Here is a 26,896-nt window from a genome sequence, read left to right as displayed (position 1 = left end):
AGGAGTTTTAGAATGTTTATTTTGTCAGGGAATCTAAAATCCTTAAGGTTGCTTCAAGCTGTATCTGGAAACAATAGAGGTGTATAGATAATGAAGAAATTTTTATTCTAGATGTTATCAGCGAAAGACAATATGTAGGAGTTTTAGAATGTTTATTTTGTCAGGGAATCTAAAATCCTTAAGGTTGCTTCAAGCTGTATCTGGACACAATAGAGGTGTATAGATAATGAAGAAATTTTTATTCTAGATGTTATCAGCGAAAGACAATATGTAGGAGTTTTAGAATGTTTATTTTGTCAGGGAATCTAAAATCCTTAAGGTTGCTTCAAGCTGTATCTGGACACAATAGAGGTGTATAGATAATGAAGAAATTTTTATTCTAGATGTTATCAATGAAAGACAATATGTAGGAGTCTTAGAATGTTTATTTTGTCAGGGAATCTATAATCCTTAAGGTTGCTTCAAGCTGTATCTGGAAACAATAGAGGTGTATAGATAATGAAGAAATTTTTATTCTAGATGTTATCAATGAAAGACAATATGTAGGAGTCTTAGAATGTTTATTTTGTCAGGGAATCTAAAATCCTTAAGGTTGCTTCAAGCTGTATCTGGAAACAATAGAGGTGTATAGATAATGAAGAAATTTTTATTCTAGATGTTATCAGCGAAAGACAATATGTAGGAGTTTTAGAATGTTTATTTTGTCAGGGAATCTAAAATCCTTAAGGTTGCTTCAAGCTGTATCTGGAAACAATAGAGGTGTATAGAAAAATGAAGAAATTTTTATTCTAGATGTTATCAATGAAAGACAATATGTAGGAGTTTTAGAATGTTTATTTTGTCAGGGAATCTATAATCCTTAAGGTTGCTTCAAGCTGTATCTGGACACAATAGAGGTGTATAGATAATGAAGAAATTTTTATTCTAGATGTTATCAATGAAAGACAATATGTAGGAGTTTTAGAATGTTTATTTTGTCAGGGAATCTAAAATCCTTAAGGTTGCTTCAAGCTGTATCTGGACACAATAGAGGTGTATAGATAATGAAGAAATTTTTATTCTAGATGTTATCAGCGAAAGACAATATGTAGGAGTTTTAGAATGTTTATTTTGTCAGGGAATCTAAAATCCTTAAGGTTGCTTCAAGCTGTATCTGGACACAATAGAGGTGTATAGATAATGAAGAAATTTTTATTCTAGATGTTATCAGCGAAAGACAATATGTAGGAGTTTTAGAATGTTTATTTTGTCAGGGAATCTAAAATCCTTAAGGTTGCTTCAAGCTGTATCTGGAAACAATAGAGGTGTATAGATAATGAAGAAATTTTTATTCTAGATGTTATCAGCGAAAGACAATATGTAGGAGTTTTAGAATGTTTATTTTGTCAGGGAATCTAAAATCCTTAAGGTTGCTTCAAGCTGTATCTGGACACAATAGAGGTGTATAGATAATGAAGAAATTTTTATTCTAGATGTTATCAGCGAAAGACAATATGTAGGAGTTTTAGAATGTTTATTTTGTCAGGGAATCTAAAATCCTTAAGGTTGCTTCAAGCTGTATCTGGACACAATAGAGGTGTATAGATAATGAAGAAATTTTTATTCTAGATGTTATCAATGAAAGACAATATGTAGGAGTCTTAGAATGTTTATTTTGTCAGGGAATCTATAATCCTTAAGGTTGCTTCAAGCTGTATCTGGAAACAATAGAGGTGTATAGATAATGAAGAAATTTTTATTCTAGATGTTATCAATGAAAGACAATATGTAGGAGTCTTAGAATGTTTATTTTGTCAGGGAATCTAAAATCCTTAAGGTTGCTTCAAGCTGTATCTGGAAACAATAGAGGTGTATAGATAATGAAGAAATTTTTATTCTAGATGTTATCAGCGAAAGACAATATGTAGGAGTTTTAGAATGTTTATTTTGTCAGGGAATCTAAAATCCTTAAGGTTGCTTCAAGCTGTATCTGGAAACAATAGAGGTGTATAGAAAAATGAAGAAATTTTTATTCTAGATGTTATCAATGAAAGACAATATGTAGGAGTTTTAGAATGTTTATTTTGTCAGGGAATCTATAATCCTTAAGGTTGCTTCAAGCTGTATCTGGACACAATAGAGGTGTATAGATAATGAAGAAATTTTTATTCTAGATGTTATCAATGAAAGACAATATGTAGGAGTCTTAGAATGTTTATTTTGTCAGGGAATCTAAAATCCTTAAGGTTGCTTCAAGCTGTATCTGGAAACAATAGAGTTGTATAGATAATGAAGAAATTTTTATTCTAGATGTTATCAGTGAAAGACAATATGTAGGAGTTTTAGAATGTTTATTTTGTCAGGGAATCTAAAATCCTTAAGGTTGCTTCAAGCTGTATCTGGAAACAATAGAGGTGTATAGATAATGAAGAAATTTTTATTCTAGATGTTATCAATGAAAGACAATATGTAGGAGTCTTAGAATGTTTATTTTGTCAGGGAATCTAAAATCCTTAAGGTTGCTTCAAGCTGTATCTGGACACAATAGAGGTGTATAGATAAGGAAGAAATTTTTATTCTGGATGTTATCAATGAAAGACAATATGTGGGAGTAGATAACTTCGAAGACCACACTGCCTTTCCATGACGAAAGTAAAACAGTTCAAAATAGGGTTGATACCTTTTTATTGACAGCGAATAGATATAAAATTATTTAACTTGATATTTCGAACACATATACAGTGTTCATCATCAGCAGTAAAACTGATGATGCTTTACTGCTGATGATGAACACTGTATATGTGTTCGAAATATCCAGTTAAATAATTTTATATCTGTTCACTGTCAATAAAAAGGTATCATCCCTATTTTGAACCGTTTTACTTTAATATGTGGGAGTTAATAGGCTCTTCTAAATGATTAAAGCTTCTTAAATGTATTAGTTAGATCTTGATATGGAAATAAATGACTGGGTTTTTAATAAAGTCTTGGCAAATGAAAAAAAAGGCTAATTCACAGGAGCTTAAGTCTTGAAATACAATATATATGATATTGTAGAAACAATTTTAGGTGAGAGCGTGCTAAATACTGTCTAAAGTTAATTTTGAACTAAATTGCCGAATTGAGTACAGTTCAAGCTTCTTTTACAAGTGTGTAAAAGTCTATGCTAGACTCTATTCTGGCATCTATATATAGAAGAATAGATGAGTTTTCCATATTCTTTTATGAGTCATTTCGTAAGCAAATTCTGTAGCCTGTGAGGACAGATTTTTTACAGGGCTTTTTGTTATTAATTAATTTTTATTTATTAATCAAATGATGTTTCCAATATTTCCAACATATTCCAAGATTGGGTGACAAAAGAAGGATGCAAATCCAATATAAAAGAAGTTCAACAATATTAATATTGTTAATATGGGTGACAGCTACAATTTTTATAGTTAAGATAGATATAGGACTAGGAATTAAGGCCAGATAAGCTCTTCCTTTGTTATTTATTATTTATTTTAAATGCTATTGTAATAAAGGAGGTACAGAATTACATAACAAGTATTTTACTATTTTCATCAGCTTTTTTCATTGGTTAGTATTTTGTTCGTTCTAAATGAATGTTGAAATGGTCATTCTACAAGAAAAAACGCAGTGAGCTAATTAGATAATAATTTTTGAGCTAATAATTTTTGAGCTAATTAGAGAAAGGAGCTCAATGGTTCTTGTTTAAACCAGTAATTATTTAAAATCCTAACATTTTAAATTCACTTGATTTTTCTGCAGGCCCTTAAACTATGTAATAAGCTTTTGCAATCAAGCAGTTACAAAATTACACAATAAATATTTCGTCTTATATTCTCCTCACCTTTTTTCCCTTGGTTGGTATTTTTTTAATGCTAAGCATATGTTAAATGCTCATTCTAAGAAAAAAGAAATAGAAAAGCGCAGTGAGGAGTTTTAGAGACAATTAGAAAAAAATCAGCAGTTATTTTTAAACCAATTACTTAAAAATAGCATTTTAAATTCATCTAGTTCCCCCCCTTGAAATTTGTAATTTTTATAATTGTGGTTAACTGAAGGGCAAAGCTTGAACAAGAACTTAGAAAAAACCTGTAGGCTAGTTAGAATACACTAGAAAATAATAAAATTAAGGTATTGATCCAAAAGAACTGGAAATAGAGCTGAGGTAATGATTCTAAAAAATCTCAAGCCAGTTCCAGTTCCAAAAATTGTAGGGAGGTATATGGACTAACAACAAGTCCTTTCACCTCTTTGACTTCTTCTTCAGAAAAACTAGCTACTGGAAGCGCTATTCTCCTCCAGTCTGCAAACAATGGATATATACGATTATGAACAATAATACACTGTTATTGTTGTGGGAAGTGCGAGCACCTGAGCTACCTGTCCCCAGCAGTTTAAGGCACTAGGCCGGCCGGTACCAATACGGCTCTTCCTACTCATTCCCGCTCTCTTCTGCACAATCAAAAACTATGGATAAATCGCCTCCCATTAAAAATTGACTTCTTCAAGCTTTAATCCTTATTAAACAATATTTCTCTTCTTTAAGGTATCAATTGCTGCCTTAAATATCTTACGATCAATTTCCCATGGCAGGTTAGAATCCAGGATAGCTGTATAAGTATTTGGAATCTTAGCCAAGGAGCAGAAACGCTTAAGAGCAACAGTCTCCTCACTCTGAGCCTGGCAATCAAATAAAACATGCTGGATTGTTTCCTCTGTTGAAAAGCAGATTCGGCATAAAGGGGAATGATGTAGCTTCCAATTAAATAACAAGCTATTTAGAAGTAGGGCACCTGAGTTTTAGAAGTAAGCATAAAGTACAGGTCTTTAGTTCAAATGTGTAGAGTCACATTCTTAGTTTATTTTCTAGAATGCTGCCATATTTGGAAAATGTTACTGCATATGTTGACATTCTTTTGCAAGTAGCAATTTTGAATATTCCTAATTTTGTAACATTCAAATGAAACAAAATGTAATAAGTGTAAGACTCTTAATTAAGACAGTGATGTTGAAAATACAGACTTTTAGTTGTATTTCTACAGGAAAGAAAACTTTTCATAACAGTCGCTGTTTTATTGAAATGGTTTGACTATTTTGAAATTTGCATTTCATTTTAAATGTCAGTGATTAATTTTGCAAAAAATGGTTGAAGATGCTTGACAAAAAATAGACGAAAAAAAGGGAGGAAATCCTAATTTTCCTCAATATTCCCTTAGCTGCTTATCTTATTGTAGATTTTTGAAGTCATCAGTAGGAATATTGCTTAATTTTATGTGAATTAAATATTCACATAATGTAGCAGCATGTGTAATCTAAAATGTAATATATTATGGCTGGCTTAAAATTAGTGCATTCTCAATGTTGTAATTTTTTAAGTTGCTCAATAGACATAGCTATTCCACATTTTTGTGTTCTGCTCAATCTCCAAACAAAGGAGAGAATGATTGCCAAAGTGGGGCTTTGCCATGCTGTATTTTCTAAGTATTTGATTGAATTCTATTTTTTTCAAGTCATTAGAAGAAGTTCTAATTGGTATTACAAAAAAGTGTAATATTTGGTCAAATTTGTGAAAGAAAGCTGTAACTTTCCTGTTGGAAGTTGAAAGTAGGTCATTAACTTTGGATATTCCCATCAACTATAGTCTAACTGTGTTAATGCACCTTCTCTTGAAAGGTCCTGACTATGTCTATGGTTTTTTCAAGCACCCTTAACTTGTTATTTCATCACTTTCTAGGAATGATGTCTTCCAATCTTTTGAGGATATCTTGCAGTTCATTGCTCAAAGCCCCAATAAGGATTTTATCTTCTGCAGGGTTGTCAAGCCGGAAAAATTTGACTGCAAATGAAAATCAATTTGGTTTTAAAGTTATTGAAAAAATTAACCATAGTATAAGAACATCTTTTAATTCTGATAATAAAATATCTGATCAGAAATTGAAACAAGTGTATCAGTTAAAAGAGAGAGTTCAGCTTTTGAATTATAGTGAATATATGACAATTCTAACAGCTATGGTATCCCAAAAAGAAAAGTCAAAGAATTTGGGACGTGATCATCATGAGATGCTCAAGCATGTGTCTCAGTATGCAGTCAACTCCTACCGCTCTTGGACAATGGATCAAGTCCTAACAGCAAGCACAATTATATTCTATAACTTGGATGATAATTATAGAGCTAAATTTGCTATTCGTGTCATGCCCTATTTACAAGAACAAATTATTTCCATGAGTACTCAACAATTTGTGCAGTTCATGTTTCTAATTAACCTAATTAGAAAGTTTAATTGTACTAATGTAACAATTCTGGAATCAAAAGTTGAAAGCTGTCTTACAGAATGCACACTTGACCAAATTTGTGTAGTTTTCATGGGGATGTTTAAATCACAAACATCACTCACTTCAATAACTACTTTGAACAAAATTATTGAATTTGTTGAACGTAGCTCAAGAATACTTAATGATATTCAACTAAGTATTGTCCTTAAGTTTTTAAGCTACCATAAAAAGATGTATGGCGCTATTCAGTCAATGCATATTCAAAATATATTTCTAGAAAGATTGCCACTTTTGAATACATATAACTGTTCTCATATTCTGTCCATTGGGCAGTATCAAAGAAGTTATAATAGAGAGATAGTGAATTACTGTGTTAAAAAATTGTTACATGAAATAAAATTAGTTAGATTAAAAGAAATTGAGAAGTTGTTGCAGTGTCTCTGTTTTTTGAATCAATCAATTTTTGAAGATATAAATGTGTGTCAATTACTACTTGATGAATTGAAAAGTGAGCAGAGGAAGGAGGAGCTAATTATGCATCCAAAGTCGTTAGTGAATTTGCTATTCAATTTGTCACTTTTGAACCCTTTGCCTGATGATTTTCTTGAATTAGTCTTAAGTGAGGAATTTATCAAGGCGCTTCCAAGTAAGTATTTTTGGTAATATGGGAGAATATTGAGATACTACTACTAATAACTCACTGCAGGACCAAGCTGCCTGAGGCCAACACAGCTACACACGCTCCTCCTCCAACCTAATCTATTCAAGGTCTCCCTCTTTACACCCTCCCAGGAAGTTCCTATTTCCTTTAAATCTTTATTTATGACATCCTCCTAACCCAGACGAGGACGACCTGCTTTCCGTGTAGCCTCAGACGGTTGGCCAAAAAGGTGAGATTCCACATCAAATGAAGAAAAAAAGGTTTATTTGTTGATTTTCAATGATATTTATATTAAAGTAAAACATTTGAACTAGTTGAACATTCAAACAGTTCATGGTTGTAAGAAAGTAACTCCTGTTAACACTTTAGCAACACTAAACCTTAAAACCGATAAATTATTGTGTATACTGTTGCTGTCACACAGGGGCTTAAATTCACGAAAGATAGGGGGACCAATGCATTTTTTCAAATCTAGGGAAGGAGGGGGCCATTGTGTTTGTTTTTCAGTTATTGCCATAAAAATACCAAAAAAGGCAATTTTCAATGAAAATAGCAAAATAAATTTCAAAATCTAAGGGAAGACATATTCTTCTGTCTTCTCCAATTGACGCCACTCCTGTCACACTTAAAGGCTATGTTGGAAACTTTCACACTTCTGAAAAAATTGTCACACACTTCTGAAAAAATTGTCAGAAAGTGCCTGCTAAGTTTTTTTCGTTAAATTCGAAAATCCGTTAATTCGAAAAAATTTAGAAAAATTGAAGTATTTTTAACTTACGAACGGTTGATCAGATCTTAATGAAATTTGATGTTGGGAAGGATTTTGACTTTTTGAGACTTTTGATTGCTTGAAAACTATTACATTTTTAGGGCAGCCTCACATTTTGTAGGCATTTCAATGTTGAAATGCCTACAATGAAGTTGTTATTCATTGAAGTCGTAAAACTTGCTTTTCCTCCATTAAAATTCAAAATTTGCGGCATATAGTTTACTTCATAAGCTGTTTTGTACTTTTTGCTTATTTTTTGCTCGTTTGCCAACCATGTCTCCTTTTTTTTAATTGACACCCACTAGCGGAAAACTCCTCAACTGTATATGGATGTCTACTTCATGAAATATTTAAATCGTGATTTTTGACTGAGCAACTGAAAGATCTAATAACTGAAAAAATCACCTTAAGATGACATAATAATACCCTAATAAAGAATTCTGTGTCCTCTGAAAATCCGCCAAAAGGAACGATTTTCTTTTAAAATGATTCACCCGCCCCTAATTAGTAACACCAGTTTAAACTCTTAGTTATACTTTTACCGTCATTACTATATAGGCTACTTATTATGTGGTGTATTTGAGGGAGGCCTATATATTCCCTCTACAGTAAGTGATTTTTGTGATAAGCCTGCTGCTGTGACTTGCTACCAAAAGACAATATGTGTAAAATTCAATTCTTTAGCCTCAGGTCTATCCACTCGCAAAGCCAGAGTTATGATGTTGCATAGGCTTTTTTTTAGAAAAAGATCTATACTTGCTTAAAGATAGGAAAAATGTTCTTCTTTCAACGAGTTTCAACGAATTTGAAGTGTATTTTGAATCTTAAAAACGTTCTACTTCAAAGATCAAAATTTTAATTCGGTATATGAATAGAACTGAATTTCAGCTATTGAGTTAAATCAAGTTTATTGTCTTTTGTAGATAAATTAACTATTGGAGAACAGGAAAATAACATACTGTTTCTCAGGGGGCATAAATCTTGATGATGGCAGAAAGTTAAAAAATGTTGTGCTGGCAAAACATAGTTTTACATGCACTGAAATATGGAATATGGATAAAAAAAAGAAAAATTGTGAAAATCAGTTGTATATAGAGTGAAGAATTGGATATTATGGATTATAGGACGGTCATGTCGCATTTTCGATGACTTTATGAATTTTGCTTCAAACACTTACGAGGGACGTACCCTTTGGCGTCAGCAACACTTTTGATGTGTTGTAAACCAAACTTGTGAAGACTTGAACCAAATTCTATTTTTAGGAGAAAGATATCCTCTAGTTGATTTTTATCTCTATAACATTGCCATATCCTCGGCCATCGAAAAACCAGGCTACAAAGGACCAATGCCGAGTATGAAGTTTTTAAAGGAAGTACGGAACAAATGGGTATGTCTACCCATGATGGGTATCTTTATTGTTTACTTGTGCAAATTCTAGCGTCACTGGGAGTTGAACCGTCACTGGTTGAAATTATTGCGTTTTAGATGAAGAGGGAGAGTATCAGGAACTTTTTGGAGAGAAGCAGAAAAATTGTATTTTTTTACTATTTTTTTTTAATTTTCTTTGAAGAGCCCTTTATACACTCCATATTGGAATCCTCCTTTGTGTAGCCTTGTCTTTAGACACTTGCTTGCCACTAAATGATAACATCATTCCTATGTGTCAATTCTACATTTCTTAATTCAATTTTGATTTCTGAACTTTTCTAGTCTAATCCCTTTACATCTATTTGAAGTTTTGGTTCAGTGGCTAGCTCATACTGATATGCAGAGGTGGGTCTCCTGAAGTTTGTCCAAAGAACATCCTTGTAAAAATTCCTTTTTGAGTCCTAGAAAGAAACTGCATACTCTAAGGCTTAGAGTATTAAGTTGAAACTTTCAGGGTATGTTGGGGGGGATGTTGGACTAACCAAAAGGAACTATGCGCATGCTACTACTGCTACTATTGTTAATACTATTGCTACTGCAGTGGTAGTAGCAGTTCCTTTTTTGAAAAATTGTTTGGTTTTTAAGGCAGTAACATGTTTTCGTCAGTGTTGCCACGTTGAACCGTGAAAATGACTAAACGAAAGTACTTGGTTGAATTTGACAATGTTTTTTGTCTGAAAAATTCAAACATTAACAGTCGGTTGATTCCCAGAAGCAACTGCACCGCCAGGGGAAAGCCTCGCTTTCTTGTGCCATTTTGTGGCATTTGTTTTTGCCTATTTTCTGCTGGTTTTTCACCCACGTTCCATTACAGATTGAATTCCTGATTTCTCCGAACTTTTTTAAGATTTATTTATATGGCTGTAAAAGTTGTAACGAATTAAAAAAAAATTACTGTCCTTGCTAGGCTACTCCAGCAGTAAAAAAGTGCTTTTTTTCTTCCGCCCGGGAGGGGGAGTACAAAAAAGAACTTTACAAAACCCATCATAATTTGTGCATATGTATTTTGTTACTTTTTCACGAGTAGGACAAAATTTTCGGAGGGGAGGGGGGCTAGAAAAAAATGTAGTTTTTTTCTGCATACTTGTATGCATGGTCGGAAGAATATGGGTGATTTTGTTTTCTCTAAAATTGTTTCAAAGGACCCCTCTCCCCACAATAAAAAACGAACATTAGGGCCTATTAATGCAACTATTTCGTGTTCTTATGAAAAATGCTACCCCTCCATCCCAAAAGTCAACGTTGTGTACATTTATGTTTGCTTAATTATTTTTATGCTAGATAGGGAGGTTTTTGTTTGGATGGTTTTAAAACAGTTTTTGTCGATCATTAACAGTTTTAAGGCAGGACTGTGTGAACCTGTGTTAGGTGCAAAAATAGAAGCAATTTTGTCTTGAATACCTAAAGTTAAAAAAAAAATTACACATTTCTGCTATATATATATATAAAAACAGTGATAACTTCTTTTAGTTTACAATGTTTCCTTATTCTAGATTTTTAAAGATCACAAGAGTAATCAATCCATGGGACTTTCAATATTATCAAGAATAGAAGAAGCTGTAGAAAAAAGTCAAATTCTTCATGTACTACCCAGTTATGCCATGCCAGGTTTTAATTGATTTCCTTACTTTATTAACTAATTTTTCCTTTTTAGTTTCATCAATTTAATGTATAGTTCTGTATCTAAAGATATAAATTGTATGCTAATCTACAAAAGTGCAAATTGTATTAATGAAGCTTGCGTAATATTTGTGTGCAAAACTCAGGGTAGTTGGAGAAAGCCAAAGTTTTGTGGTAAAAAAAGCAGTCATTAATGGCAGCCTCTATAGGTCCTTGTCTGTAAAGGGTATTTTTTCATCATTTCCTATTTGTTTCTTACTAGCTTATTTTAAGACCTAACTATATAATATATTATATAGAAAGTATATATTATGGAATTATATGATAAGAATGACCCATGGATTAAAAAACGTATCTAGCTCAGAAGAACTTCCCTATTTCGCCTTATAATGTGTTAGAGGTAATTATTTGGTCAGAAAAAAAAGAACTGTTCTCCTACTCTAGCAATTGAGATAAACGAGCACTTGATCGAGGTCTTGACCTTACTTACCTATCAAATTACCTAAGACAAGAAGTATAACCAAACCGTCAACTAAAAATAATTATTTGGTTATAAATTTACAAGCAAAAACACCTTAAATCTAACGAAATATTCCCAAGTGATTACCTCCCATTAGGGATCCTCAGAGCAATATCGCCTGCCTAAATGGGCTTCGGCGCTTTAACATCCTTACCCGGCAAGGTGGAGCGTCTACCGTAAAGCTCATGGTATCCCTATGTTTGGTTAAAAACATGTGAAATACATGCCTACTAGTAAAATTATTCAAAAAATACCTACCAAATTTACTTAAACGTTCATTATACAGAAAACTAAATTTTTGAAATTGCCAACTGATTTTATTGGTAAAACCTCTCAAGACCAATTTTCGGCGACACCACCTATGGGGTTGCAGCAGGTGCTGTAATACCAAACCTCATTAGGTGGTGTTTCAACCACACCACCTTTGGGGTTGCACGAGGTACTGCAATACCGAGCCTCATTAGCAGATGCTTCAGCTACACCACCTTTGGGGTCGTAGCAGGTGCTGCAATATTAAACCTCATTAGCAGGTGGTAAAACCACACCACTTTTGGGTTTGCACGAGGTACTGCAATACCGAACCTCATTAGCAGGTGCTTCAGCCACACTACCTTTGGTGTCGCAGCAGCTGCTGCAATACCAAACCTCATTAGCAGGTGGTAAAACCACACCACTTTTGGGGTTGCAGTAAGTGCTGCAATACCAAACCTCATTAGCAGGTAGGAGGAACTGGCCGTGACTGGAGCGAAAATCGAAAGCATCCGTTTTGACTAATCAAATTCATTTGTTTTACCAAAAATATCAAATAAAAATCAAATACATTAGGTTAATCATCGAATGTACAGTATGTACCTTACTTTATTTGTTCACTTAGCACCACAATGTAGCCACACTAGAGAAGTTTCGGAAACAGTGTACATTTTAAGCGAGCGCTGTTAGTGAAACTTTAAACTGGTTTTACAAATCATATTTCAGAATATTGTAAAGCTTAACTCAATTTTGGCACTGAACTAAATTTAACAAAGGAGAGAATCTGACATTTATTTTTTCCCCAGAAAAATCATCTTATATTTTCTTTTGAAATTAATTATGGCCTTGATATTTAACGTTAGTTTTAATAATAAGGTTTGGATTTAGAGTCTTCTATTCGAAACGATTTAATTGCCCGTATAGTTTCATTAGATTAATCTGTTGCGGTTTTTTCTTTTTCTTTTAATTGGGTTAGAAAAATAATTTAAAACAATTTATTATAGTTTGAAATAAATTTTGCTTTAGCTAAAATGCAAACTGCATTGTAAATTAATTTAGTTTTAGAATTATCCGTTGTATTATTTTTTGCAATCCAGAATAATTTTATTAAACCAGCCATACCATTAGTCTCAAACATCTGACATAAATGAATTAAAAATACATTTAATTCCAAACAATTTTTTCTATTATTTTTCCTATATCCTCTTAATCGGTTTTTACGTTTAATGGGACAATTAAAAGAAGGGTACTCAGTTGAACCATTAATACAATTAGCAACGACATCGGACATATCTCCATATTTAGCTACTCGATCATTTAGCCCAGAAGGATAAGCTGTACCGAGAGCATGGGTCCAACAATCTTCTCGTTTGCGCAATTTGTTATTTTTCGCTTCTTTAGATAAGTTTCTTGGGTCTGGATTTTCTAAAATTATAATAGTTAGATTGGATAACAAGCATGTACCATTATTACAATGTTGAACTGGATAATTATTAGTTTTTTTCCTGGTAATTGCAGTTTTATGTCCCGAAAATCTCATACATATATTGTTAGTAGTTTAACTCCTAACAAGCACGTACCATTATTACAATGTTGGACTGGATAATTATTAGTTTTTTCCTAGAATTTGCAGTTTCATGTCCCAGAAATCTCATACATATATTGTTAGTAGTTTAATTCCTCTTATTTAACTCCTATAAAAGGAAAAAAAGATCAATCTCGAAAAAAATCTGATCCCTTGAAAATTTTATTTCTCTTCTCCTGTAATCAGTGCTTTTACTATCCACGATTTTACCCATATGAAAATTGGTATCTTGGAAATTCCTTGAAATAAACGTTCATAAATACACGACCGTTGAAGCAAAATAAAAAAAAATTGACTTTTTTTACGTTTATTTAGCGATTTGGATAATCCAACCATCTTTAGTGGAAGTTTGGGAAAACATCTGAGATCTCGAGCATAGTAGATGCCGTTTTTCGAAGATACACTGCTTTGTTTTGGGTATTACGATATGTATTTGTTTTTAAGAGTTTTTTTTTTAAATGATAATTGTTTTATTTTGTGTATATTATTACCTAAACATATTCTGTGCAGTTGTACTCCTTGGTGTATATTGTATAGACTAATGACTAATATATATTCCTTAGACGTAGTTTTTTGCGAGACTGAAGATGGTGTACGAATCCCGTTACCTGAAGAATACAAAAAATCCGATGAGATAATCAGAAAACCAACTGATAATCAATTAAAATGGAATGTAGTTGTTCTAGGAATGAAAAATAAGTACCAAAGTGACTCGCAGCAGCCTATTGCTGCCTTCTCTCAGCGACTGAACTTGCTTCGGAAGTTAGGCTACCATGTTATTGAGGTATGTTTTCTTTTTTCCTATAGGATATCTCATTTTATTTTCTCATATCCTTCCAAAGGTCTTGACGATGGATTATTTTTTTTTTATCAGAAACTAGGGTTTAATATAAACTTATATAAAAAATTATGTTATTCATATGATTTGATTTTAAATGAGCAATACGTAGAATAAAAACATATTGGTTCTAAAATCAGAAAAACGTAGTTCTTATATTATACCATTATTTTTAAAATTTTCCATGGGATCCTAAAGCTCGGTCTAATGGGAGAGGATCCCATCTAGCCCATTTCTGCCGCATAGCATTCAAGCTTCTCTCTTCAGGAGAGGTGGGGAGGGGGTGCCCGCCCTCTCCAATCATTTTCTGAATAGTACCTATTCATTGCCTCAGCTCAGTCCAGCATTCTCAGCCAATTTTATTTTTCGCAATTTTTTTTCTATAGTCAACCCCTCATATAAGGTCTGTGGATTATCCTCAGCGGTTCCAGTTGCAAAATTTAAATTAATTAATTAAACACAGTTTTTTTTTTCTCAGCTGCCTAGTCTGGGGTAATACCATTTTACTGACTATCTGGTGATTTTTGTTGGTAATACTCCCTGAGCTTGTGACAAGCCTAGACAGTCAAACCCAAGACACAAACACAGACTGTCAACTAAATATTGGTGAATCAATATTTAACTGATTTTTGTTAGCCCAACTGTGTTAGCTTATAAATGGGTTCACTCGCCTAACACTCTAGACAGACAGGCCCTTTTAGGCTTTAGACGCTTATTTCCCTTGCAATGCCAGTCAACTTGTTGGTCAACTAACATTGAATTATTTTAGTAATTTAAATTATAATTATTTTAGTTGATGATTTTAGTAAAAGCTTGAGCACCAGTACTTAATGTTATGTTTATTTAGTATGTGTTAATTTTTTATTATGCATTGTGTAACATTTTGAATTTAACCTAGTCTTCGATAAATGGTAACTTTTCTTCAGTAGCGCTCGAACAAAATTCTTGCCCCCCCCCCAATAAAAATGCTGGCGCTACGCCCCTGAGTTTGAACTTTTGGTAAAATAAGGTAGCCTATATAGTCTTTAATGAACCGTTTAGCATATTCAAAATCTTCGCTTTTTCCAGACGAATATAATTCCAACGTCGAAGCATTCAAATGCATCAAATATTGACAATTTAAATATCTGGCTATTAGACCTGCTCGAAAAAAAAACTATTTGGTGAAAAGAACTATTTTCTGGTATTTTCATTAAAAATTGAAAAATTCCCCCTCTAAATTTTGAAAAATACTTCCATCCCACTGGCAGATCCAGGGGGGCCTGCCTCCCCCTCAGATATTTTTCCCGCCCTCTTTCACTTTTTTTTTCTTTCTTTCACTCTTTATTTTAGAATACATTTGTAAATTGTTGGCACCTTTGTCACATTGCCCCCCCCCAAAGATTTTGCTCTAGATCCGCCCCTGTTCCTCTCCGCCCTATATTTTCGTGAACTGGTGCCACTGCTGTGTAATCATCATTTTGAATAAAATTAAGTCAGGCAAAGGTTTGGGACAATGCCAAAGTCAGATAACATTTGACTGTCATTGAAAAGTTTTCTTCTTCTTTTAAACGTTGATGAGAATAGTTATTTTTTACAGTTTTTATGTCTCAGGTAGTCGCTGTTTATTAATATGTCGTCTCAGCTTGGGTATAGACTTCAGAGTATTTAACTACATAAAAAAAAACCTGTGAACTTTGGTTAAATCAGGTAGCCTATAATCTATAATAAACCATGCGGTCTTTGTAGAAAGTTCATTGTGTAAACACCTTATTTTGGATATTAACTTTTCAATAAAGTTAGAGTTTAACCTGTATGATTTCCCTAGAGACGTTTATAATCTGATTATTTTATTTACTTGCTATTGACATTTTTGTAACTTGAATATAAAGTAAGTTCTTGAATATTAAATCTCCTGGGATTTAGTCGCTTAATACGTACGTTACTTGGACAAAGAGATTTAATTACCTTTGAAGATTGAACTATGTGTGCAGAGCAGCGGTATGGTTTATGGACCCTGAATATTGTGCCATCTGCTGAAAAGCAATAACTAGCAAAACAGGTGGCGTGCAGTATATCAAATGTAATAAATGGTCTCATTTTAGCTGTGGAAAAACTATGTACTCAAACGACTTAAAGAAGACCTCCGTGTGTGTAATTTGTACGCAAAATAGATTCACCAAAAACATGTGCTCTAACTAAAATAAAAAAAAAAACAGCCAAATGACAACGAGATGAACAATGATCAATTAATGACGAAAACTATTTTCCCAAGTGAAAACTTGTTGACAAAATCACCATTCACTCCTGGTATTTCACCGAGACTTATGGCTGCTATAGAAAATATAACGGTATAAAGAAAATACTGCTCAGGTAGTTAAGGCAGTTAAGGCAGTAACATGTTTTCGTCAGTGTTGCCACGTTGAACCGTGAAAATGACTAAACGAAAGTACCTGGTAGAGTTGCCTCATATGTGACGAACCGACAAAAGACAGCACCTCGTTTGATTGTCATCATTGCTTTCATTGCATGTATCCGGCCTGCACTACAATTGATGCAGACATAGTCCTTGCTCTGCAGAAGCCCTCGGGACGATTCTTTCTTTTTACCTGTGAAAAGTGTTTAAATCAGGGCAATGCCGTATCCAGGGGATAGGGTTTCGACCCCCCCCCCCCGAAATGATTGTCTGACTCGTAAAAACGTAACAAAAATGAATATAAAAATATGTCCGTTTTTTTGTATACCCACCCTTTTACCATGAACCAGGGTAATAAAACCAGCTCAAATTATTCCAGTACTGATGTATCTGTTCAGTGCAGTTGCTGTGTTACCAGTCAAGCCACTCAAACGGGACTACAGTATCCTCAGTCTTTTCATACAGATGAAGAGGCTCTTGCAGCGGATCATATTCCCGGGTGACGTGTCTGCAGAATTCACATAAGTGGAGGCTGTAGAAAGGCGGAGAATTGCACGTTTTTCCATGTTTGCGTGGATTTTTCGAAGGCATCTGCCCTGACGAGCGTTGTCTTCTGCCACACAAATCTCTGTATAAAAAGTTTACTCATGGCTTTTTTTCATGAACTCTTGTCCTAATGTGCATCTCATTTTCCGCAGAAGGAAAAAGCTACGTTCCAAGAGTGAATTGCGAAGTCCAAAAACAGGGAGTGAAAGTTGATACAAGACTGCCAGAGACAGCTATATCCAGTCCCGCTTATGAGTTTGAATCTCATACCGCCTGTCTTAAATCAGCCAATGCACATCCCTGCTCCATCATATCAGCCACTCTCGCTATTGAAATCCTGGAGAAACTGACAAGAACCAACATTATCAAGCATTCTGCCAATCCTTCTGGTCCAAAAAACCAACAGGTATGGAATTTTAAAGAAATCAAAGAATCGCCCTTCCTTCAAACCATTTTTTCCGAGTTTTCAACTTGGAACTGATCAAGTTCCAAGCAAGTGATTAACTGATTAAATTCTTGTGTTGGCAAACAAATTCGGGACCTCCGTGTAAAACCTTTCATTCATCCAAAATATTCGTTTCCGAAAATACTGATGTCAAATGTCTGGTCACTTATGAACAAAATGGAAGAGGTTGAACTATGCTTGGAAAATGAACTTGTTGATATTGCTTGTATCTGTGAATCATGGTCCGCGACTGAAGAGCCTGTTGCATTTTACGGATATGATACCTGTTTCAAACCAAGAATGACACCTGATGACATTGCAGTAACACATGGTTGTGGTATTAATTGTCGATCCTCTTGTGATGTAGGCCTAAGAGGCTACCTTAGGATGTGGCATCACTGGTAGTATGTTGTTTACTGTCCACCCTGTGGCCCTTATCGTAAAGACTTTGTGAATTGCTTACGGAATCGCTCTGACAAAGTACGATCCTTGTATCCTAACGCTGGTATCATAATGCGTGGTGACGTTAATGGCTTAGATCCCAAATGGCTAAGCGATTCTCTCTCACTAAAGCAGGTTGTCAATGTGCCAACAAGAAAACAAATATTACGGCACCCTAGTTACATTATCCGTCCCCCTTTAGGTATGAGTGACCACCTGTGTTTTGCTTGGGTACACTAATCATTTTATCTCAAATAAACCAAAAAAAGTGTGGTATACAGGCCCTTCCCTACTCAGCTAGTAATTCTTTACAAGAAATGGCTCTTATTGTCTGATGGTGACAAAATGGCAAGTTTGTTCTGTTAGGAACTGTTCGAAAAATACTTTAAAATTTCCCACAAAAAAAAGAAAATATGTGAAATTTAATGAAAGACCCTGGATTACTCAAGATATTCCGGATCTGAATAAAACTGAGGTATGAATTGCATTTAGCTGGACCTAAGGAAGATTTCAAAAGATTAAGAAACACAATTTTGTATAAAGTAAGATGTTCAAGTAAGTAAGACGGTTCTAAAATAATAAGCAAAATATACTAATCCAACCCAAGAAAGTTCCATGATACAGTTCAGAACATTATCGTTAAAAAAGTGACCAAAGTACAAGTGAGGAATGATAATGGTAAACCTCTGCTACCTAGTGGAATTAATGATTTGTTGCATCAGTTCGTAAAATTCATCCGCGACTGACAATATTACCACCTAATGACTCAGTTTCAAATATCCCTATCATAGAGATTAGTTCAGTCGACACAAATGTTGAAGGCACTTGATTCTCTTAAATCTAGTTACCCTAGTGAGATACCGATTAAACTGACTATTTAGCGTGCTAATCTTTTATCTACTCCTTTAACAGCAATTTTAACCAATGTGCTATTGATGGTGTTTTCCCAAGCATTTTCAAACAGGCGTATGTTACCCCAAGCGCAGGGCCCCTAAGGACATTACTGATATGAGGTCAATATGAAAAGGCTCTTTCAAAACTGTTTGAAAGTTTTATTTTTTATTTTTTATTTAAGGACATAAATGATACTATAGATTCCCAACAATTTAGATTTAGACCTGGGAATAATATTGTTTATTATTTGCTTGAATTGTTGGATACCATCCTTAAACATTTAGAAAATATAGGGCTCATGTTGATGCATAATTTGCTGACAAAGCTAAGGCTTTTTTAAGTCTTCACCATAACGAAGTAGTCAAAGAAGCTAAGGATATGGATGCCCGTCCATTTGTTGCACACATGCTTGCTAGCTTTCTTTTTAAAAGATATCAGTGTGTCCAACTCCCTGATCACGAGCCATCTTGTTTTTTTTTTTTTCTTTTTTTTTGGTTTGCCACAAGGGACAAAATTAGGCTCACTTCTTTTCTTATTGTTTTTAACCGTATTTTAGCAACAATTCGCGAACGTTTTAAATTTGCTGACGATTTAAGTGTCTTATCACTACGACTAAGTCCTCCAACTACCGAACAGTCTGACTTGACGAGAATTTTATGGACCTAAAAGCTGAATTAGGAAAGGTAAAACTGACGGTCAGCGAAACTAAGAGCTCTTATATGACTTTTTCATTCCTAAAGGTTGACAACCACTCTTCTATCAATTCCCTACTGCCGACAAAGAAAACTGTTCCAATACTTCGAATAGTTCTAGACGAGGATTTAAGATGGAACTCACACGTTGGCTATCTGACTAAAAAAGGCGGCTCACTTTAGCATTGATTTTCCAACCTGAAGAGATTTGATGTACCAACTGAGGTTTTAAAGTCTGTATACTGCAGCTATGTTAGACCTTCTCTTTAGCATGCATGTCCAGCTTCACATCCGGGTTTGACGAAAAATCAGTCAGATAGACTTGATTTGGTACGAAAAAGAGCTGTAAAAATTATACTTGGACACAGCTACTCAACATATGATAATTGACTAAAACAATTCAACCCGAATTCACTTGATAGTCGCAGACATGAGTTGACTTATCGATTTGGACCAAATTGTTTAAATTCTCCAACTTATCGTGGTCTGCTACTCAACCGTGATAGCCCCCCTACTGAAGGACCAGTCACTAGACTCTGACAAATAAAAATGAATAGTCCACAGTTAATGACTTACCCAGCCTGTAGTACCGAGAGATATTGCAAATCGTTTGTCCCTTATTTTACTCGGTATTTTAAAAATATTACCTTGATTAATATTTAATGTTTGATACAGTTTATGTCAGGTGTTTGTCTGTGAGTACTTCTGAATTATTGTGAGTGCATTTATATTTTTAATATTCTGTATAAGTGGCCATTATGTTAACCGTGAAAATTGACTCTCGACTTATTAATTTAATTTAATTTTATTTATGATTCATTTGAATTTATTGACCTTGAAGCAACACATGCTGCTTTAATATTTTTGTGTTGCTATTTATTAGTTTCCTGTTTTTGATCCTTGTTTTGTGTCTGCTTTTTTTGAGTCTTGACATGCTCATGTTAACTCCAGCTGTTGCAGTGAATAAATTTATTCTATTCTAATTGGCATATGAGTTTGGCCTACATGCATTTCAAAGCCAAAGACTTAAAACAAAATTTGGTTGGCATCGCTTGGAACGTAATTATCGTGGAAGAGGCGCCGAGAAGAAATTGTCGTTATTGAAAACCCCCAAGCTCTGGGTACACAGCTCCCCATTTTGAAGAGAAGGAAAATTGTTTTTTCGTGGGTAGCAGCGATATTATGCATCCTTGTTTATGGCACTTGGTATTAACCAAGTGACATATAGCGATCGCAAATTATGTCGGTCTGTCTGTCTGTCGGTCCCAGTTTTGCTAGTTTTGGCACTTCCAGATAAGCTAGGACGATGAAATTTGGCAGGTATATCAGGACCAGACCAGATTAAATTAGAAATAGTCATTTCCCCGATTCGACCATCTGGGGGGAGGGGACGGGGACGGTTAATTCGGAAAAAATAGAAAAAAGAGGTATTTTTAACTTACAAACGGGTGATCTGATCTTAACGAAATTTGATATTTAGAAGGATATCGTGTCTCAGAGCTTTTATTATAAATTCTGACCAGATCCGGTGACATTGGGGGGAGTTGGAGGGGGAAACTGCAAATCTTGGAAAACGTGAAAATTGAGGCTTCTTTATCTTACGCATGGGTGATTGGATCGTAATGAAACTTGATATATAGAAAGATCTTATTTCTTAGATGCTCCATTTTTAATTCGAATCGGATCTGGGGACATAGGGGGTTGGAGGGGGAAACAGAAATCTTGGAAACCGGGAATCTTGGAAAACACTTAGAGTTGAGAGATCGGAATGAAACTTGATGGGAAGAATAAACACAAGTTCTAGATACGTGATTGATATAATTGGAACGGATCCGCTCTCTTTGAGGGAGTTGGGGGGGGGGGGTGTTAATTCGGAAAAATTAGAAAAATTGAGGTATTTTTAGCTTAAGAATAGGTGACCAGATCTGAATGAAATTTGATATTTAGAAGGAACTCATGGCTCAAAGCTCTTCTTTTAAATCCCGACCAGATCTGGTGACATTGGGCGGAGTTAGATGGTGAAACCAGAAACCTTGGAAAACGCTTAGAGTGGAGAGATCATGATGAAACTTGGTGGGTAGAATAAGCAAATGTCGTAGATACGTGATTGACTTAACTTGACTGGATCCGCTCTCTTTGGGAGATTTAGGGAGGTTCAGTGCTTTGGCGAGTTTAGTGCTTCTGGATGTGCTAGGATGATGAAAATTGGTAGGCGTGTCAGGGACCTGCACAAATTGACTTGATAAAGTTGTTTTCACCGATTCGACCATCTAGGGGGCTGAAAGGAGAGGAAAAATTAGAAAAAAGTGGAATTTACGAGTGGGTGATCGGATCTTAATGAATTTTTATATTTAGAAGGACCTTGTTCTCAGAGCTCTTATTTTAAATCCCGACCGGCAATAAGCCTCTGATTTTCTTTTTAAATCCATCTATTAATTCTTAGAATTTTGCTAGAGCTCATGCAATATGAGCTCTTGGCTCTTCCGACCTCGTCACAAGTGCCATATGAGCCCTTAGCTCTTGTTTCACTAGCAATGATAGCATTGAACAAATGGAAGTAGAATATCGACGACGGTCTTTGCATCAAAATTAAAACTAATGAAAACATTGAATTAAAGGTCACAAAGTATTGGAGAGGCTCATTTGCACGGAAATGAGAAAAAAAAATCTAGTACCTCTTTGCCTAATAAAGCAAATCATGCCATAACAAAGTGCCGTTTTATGGTATTTTGTGCTGCAGTCGCCTCAAACACAATTCACTGTCACCTGTAACGCCATTACCATGGATAGACATCGTGAGCAGAATTTTACACACTTTAACTCGCAAAATCGGAACTTTCCTCTTTTTCCAATGATGCTCAAGGGCTCGTGTAATGCTTCAAAATGGAAAAGGGTCGATCTAAGGGACGCTGTTTTATTGTCTCTTTTAAAACAAGTCCTAAATCCTTCTTGTTCCTTGGTGAAGATACCCATTAGTATCGATCGCTATTAGACCCTTGTCACACTAGGAAAAGAAAAATGTTAATTTGACTATGATTACTGAACATCAAGGCATGAACGCATAATTTAACTCTCTGATAGTTCACTATCAGGAAAGTAAATGGAGGGCTTACGGAGCACTGGCGTAAGTTCACAAAAATCTGGGGCAAGGGGTAAATTTATCGTTTTCTCTGTTTTAAGGTAAAATACCAAAAAAGGGCATTTTCGATTAAAAATTCAAAATAAAGGTGTTCTTCAAAATCCGGTGGGAGCAGAAAATTTCGAGTGTACAGGCCCCTGCCTCTCCCACCCCCCAATTGACGCCACCGTTGTATCAACTTCAAAATATTGACTCCTGTTCGTACAGCATGCATTTAATACAAACTTGCAGACACTTTGCTGTTTGGCTCTGTATTGGAAAAAACTTCAATTTGACTCTGATTGTTTGACATATACTTCTTCCATTGACTATTATTTATAGTGTTATTGTTAACTACTATTAACTACACAATTCTATTATCGTTCACTGAGGCACAAAGGCAACGAGACGATAATGGTAGAAACGAGTTTCAGAGAAAATGTTATGTTTGTTTAACTGCGATACAGCCCCGTTGAGTATCGACATCTATGGTATTGTCTCTATTTCGGTATACGGTGAATGCAGTCTGGAGCATTTGCTATATTATGTGTCAGTTATTCTTAAACTAAAATGTTATTTAGGTTATTCAAACGTAACATTGAATTGAAATTTTCCTAAAATTTATTGTATTTAAAAGGGAAGAATTGTCCCACCATATTAGATGTTAAAGGCTATACTGTTGAGGGACTGGTAAACATTTTTATATTTCTTTTGTTTTACTTGGTAACTGAGTTTAATTAAATAGCACCGGAAGCCTGGACTTCACCTGGGCCCCGGCACACGGCAAGCTTGTATATATTTGGTACTATAATCACGCATCAGTATAATCGTCTTATTCTTCAGTTTTAAGTCACTAGAGGTAAAATCAGCAATTTCAAGTGAATTAAAAAATTCTAGCGTGAATTCAGTTCCTCCTTCCTGTTAATGCATCAAAGAATAACCCATTTTATAGGATTGTTTTTTCCTGGCGCTAGTTGTGATTCTCACTGTTGCTTCTCATCTAACCGGAGATTTTGTTTATGATTCCATGTGATCATCCCTGTCGCTTATCTTCTACCCGCAGATTTCTCCGTCATTTTCATTTGGGATTCGTTGTAATGCTTGTTGTTGCATGTCTTCTAGCCACAGATCTCATTGTGATTCATTTTCATCCATCGTTATCTCGGACATTTTTCCATGCCTTTTCCTTTAGCTGTTAGGATTTATTCAAAATCATGTGCAATGTCGCGTGACGCCTTAGATACCAAAAGAGTTCTTTTCCATCTTTTCCCTGTTCGTTATAAATTTCCTTTAATTACGTGAGTCATTAACAACCTGGAATGTTCTAATTTCTATACCCTCTGGAATATCTAAATTACGCATTGGGATAATTTCCGTTTTGTTCTTTATTTTCAAGTCATGGGGCCGCAAATCATAAATTTCAATTGAATTAAGAAATTATGGCATGAATTCAACTCCTCCTTCCTGTTTATCTTTTACAGACGTTAAAATCACATGCTCCTTAATCCATTGTAATTTTTGAAATGTCAAAGTTACGCAATAGCATAATTCTTGTGTTATTCATTGTTTTAAGCCCCATTGTCAATTCCAGTGCAAAGTGATTTAGGCAGTCTCTTCTTCAATGCCTTCTTTTTAGCAGTAATGAGTCATTGTTCAGCTTATGTAATTTTGCATATGTCATAGATACTAATAACCGATTCCTTCTTCCTTTTTATCCTTTACAGATTCACATACGCTAAACTAACACGTTCCTTTATTCTATTGTAATTTTGCTTTCTCTTCTAACTGCAGATTTCATTGTGCAGTATTTTAATTTCCAATTTAATCTAGTCTTTACTGTTTCTAGTTCCATGCCTTGTTCTTTAGCTGTTCGAAGTAATTTGCCATCTTTTGTAATTTTGCATGTGTCATAAATACTAAAACGAATATGATCACCCCCTAGGAAAAAAGGATGTAGTTTTGGCTCTTTGAAGGTGTATAAATGCGGCGTCACTCACATGATTCTTTTTCTGCCATAAATCCAATTCCTCTTTCCTGTTTATCCTTCACAGAAGGCAAAATAGCTTCATTACATCCCAGGGTAGTTAAACGATTCAGGCGTGAATTCATTTTCTCCTTCCTGTGTATCTTTGTAGACGCTAAAATATCACTTCTTCATTAAGGGTAAAAAATATGCAATTTCTATTTAATTAAGTAATTCTAGCATCAATTCAATTTATCCTTCCTGTTTATCCTACACAGACTCACGCACGCTAACTGACACGTTCCTTCATAATTTCGTTTTTTTTCTAACCGCAGATGTCACTGTGCATCATTTTCGTTTGCAATTCAGTGTGATTTTTGCTCTTTCTTGTTCCATGCCTTTTTCTTTAGTTGTTGAGAGTAATTCGCCATCCTGTGTAATTTTGCATGTGTCATGGATATTAAAACGACACCACCACTTCTAGGGGAAAATGATATATTTTTTTTTCTTTTGAAATTTGTGTAAAAGTGACGTCACTGATATGATTTTTTTCTAAAATTAAGGCTCTAAACGAGTTTTCTCCAACTCATGACTCACCTAGATCATTATTTAGGCCATTAAATCTTAGGGTACCAATATTTAAAAAAAAATATGAGGCTGTTTCCGAGAAAAAACAGCAAAAATATGAGGCTGTTTCCCTGTCTTTAAACCAGCTATTGCGTATACATATACGCAATAGCTGGTTTAAAGACAGGGACTTAATTTGCTCCAGAGGAGGGGGCAACTGTCCTCCAGATCCCAGATGCCACCGCCCACCTAAAATTTATATATATTGAGGCTATATTAAGGCAATATATATATTGCCTTTATGGTAATATATGGCTTGTTTTTCACTGTCATTTTCACCTGACAATGAAAAATCAGCTCCAATTGTGCCCTACCCCCCAGGACTTCGACGAAATCACGCAACTGCTTAAAGAGAGTCGATTAAAGAATGTATCGATTTAGAAGCAATATTTACCCTAGTGCACAGGTTTTTGAGGAACACTAAATACCCTTTCTATGAAACCCTTATACAAAGGTCGTCAGTGACATATCTTCTACTTACTTACGACACGACTGCCTGCCCATGGATTATTCTTTGCGGTTGATTGTGTTTGGCTATGCTGTTTGACCTATGTAATTGAATGGATGAGTAAGGTTAAGGCATCGTTCAAATACTGATCTATTTAATTTACTAAAGTAGGAAAACAGTCTTCCTTTCTCCTTCTGTCTTTTTTTTATCATGGTGTGGATTTGTTTCTGTGTTTTTGTTGTTGCACTGGTGATTTCTTTTTTTCAAAATAAAGTTCGAGGTTGAAAGATGAGCTAAAAAGTTCATTTTTTTTATTTCTTGTAGACTATTTTCCCGGCAAATAGTGTGCATTTGATAGATACTTTAACTATACGTAACTATTAGTTCTGTCAAAATTTGAATTCTACTCCTTCTATCTGTCAGATTGGATATCAATCCCCTGACGCCTCTCATACTTCCTGGAACACTCTGCTCGAGTCAGCTAAAAAATATCACTGATTTGCTGCCTTCAGAGAATTGTTAAAAGAAAATGATTCCTGGAATTTTTTTGAATTCATTTTTGTTTTGTTTATTGCCCCAGTATTGTGCAGTGATGTCAATTACGGGGGAGGGATTTCATTTACTCCCCCGATATTCCCCCCCTGAGATTTTGAATATACCTGTTTCGATATTTTCATTGAAAAGTCGTTGTTTTTTATTTTTATTGAAAAATTGAAAAAGGACAAAATCACCCCCCGCTAGATTTTGAAAAAATAGTTTTTTTGTGCTTAAGTAAAAAACAAGAAATTCCAATTAAATTATTCACAACAACAACCTAATATCTAGTTCTTAAATTATGTTATGCCCAATTTCGGGTCAGGTATGGAACGCTCTGGGTTATTAAAATTATATCAGCTTAATATCTACCTAAAAAAAGGGCTTAAGCAACAGATATGATGTTGCGTAGTAACATGAAAAGATTACGCAAATCAAAACGTCAGCACTTATCCTCAGAGTAAAATTATCCTTCGGGCGAAATAGCCCTATTCCCCTTATTTTATGTAGATATTAAGCTGATACAATTTTAATAACCCAGAGCGTTATATATCTGTTGCTAAGCGACAGAGGGTTATACACAGTCCAGGCATTAACTATTCGGAAGAGTGGAAAAAATTTCACTAAATTGTAAATTTAGTAAATTGTAAATTTAAAATTATTAATTATTATTAATTATTTAAATTTAAAATTATGTAATTATTTAGTAAATATGTAAATTGTAAATTTTTCACTAAATTGTAAATTGTAAATCAATAAATTTCACTAAATTGCTGAAAATTTCCAAAATTTTCATGTTTTGCAGAATAGGATAATTTTGCTCTTAGGTCACGAACTGCCTCGGCTACTCTATTATTGG

At 34.5% G+C, this 26,896-nt stretch overlaps 1 protein-coding gene across 1 annotated transcript in view; it reads left to right on the top strand.

Moving 5' to 3' along the window:
• The window catches only part of LOC136038908 (uncharacterized), a 36,247-nt gene that overhangs the window by 7,288 nt on the left and 2,063 nt on the right, over positions 1-26,896 (top strand). The window contains exons 2-5 of the mRNA XM_065722389.1: positions 5,726-6,910; positions 8,957-9,081; positions 10,616-10,730; positions 13,660-13,880. Of these exons, the coding sequence (XP_065578461.1) occupies positions 5,728-6,910; positions 8,957-9,081; positions 10,616-10,730; positions 13,660-13,880 (1,644 nt within the window). The 5' untranslated portion in view covers positions 5,726-5,727. The remainder of the gene's footprint in view (positions 1-5,725; positions 6,911-8,956; positions 9,082-10,615; positions 10,731-13,659; positions 13,881-26,896) is intronic.

This window comes from Artemia franciscana, chromosome 18, assembly GCF_032884065.1.
Source record: "Artemia franciscana chromosome 18, ASM3288406v1, whole genome shotgun sequence".
Classification (NCBI taxonomy): Eukaryota; Metazoa; Arthropoda; class Branchiopoda; order Anostraca; family Artemiidae; genus Artemia; species Artemia franciscana.
The sequence above is the reverse complement of the archived record's forward strand: the minus strand, read 5'-3'. Positions and strand labels throughout refer to the sequence as shown.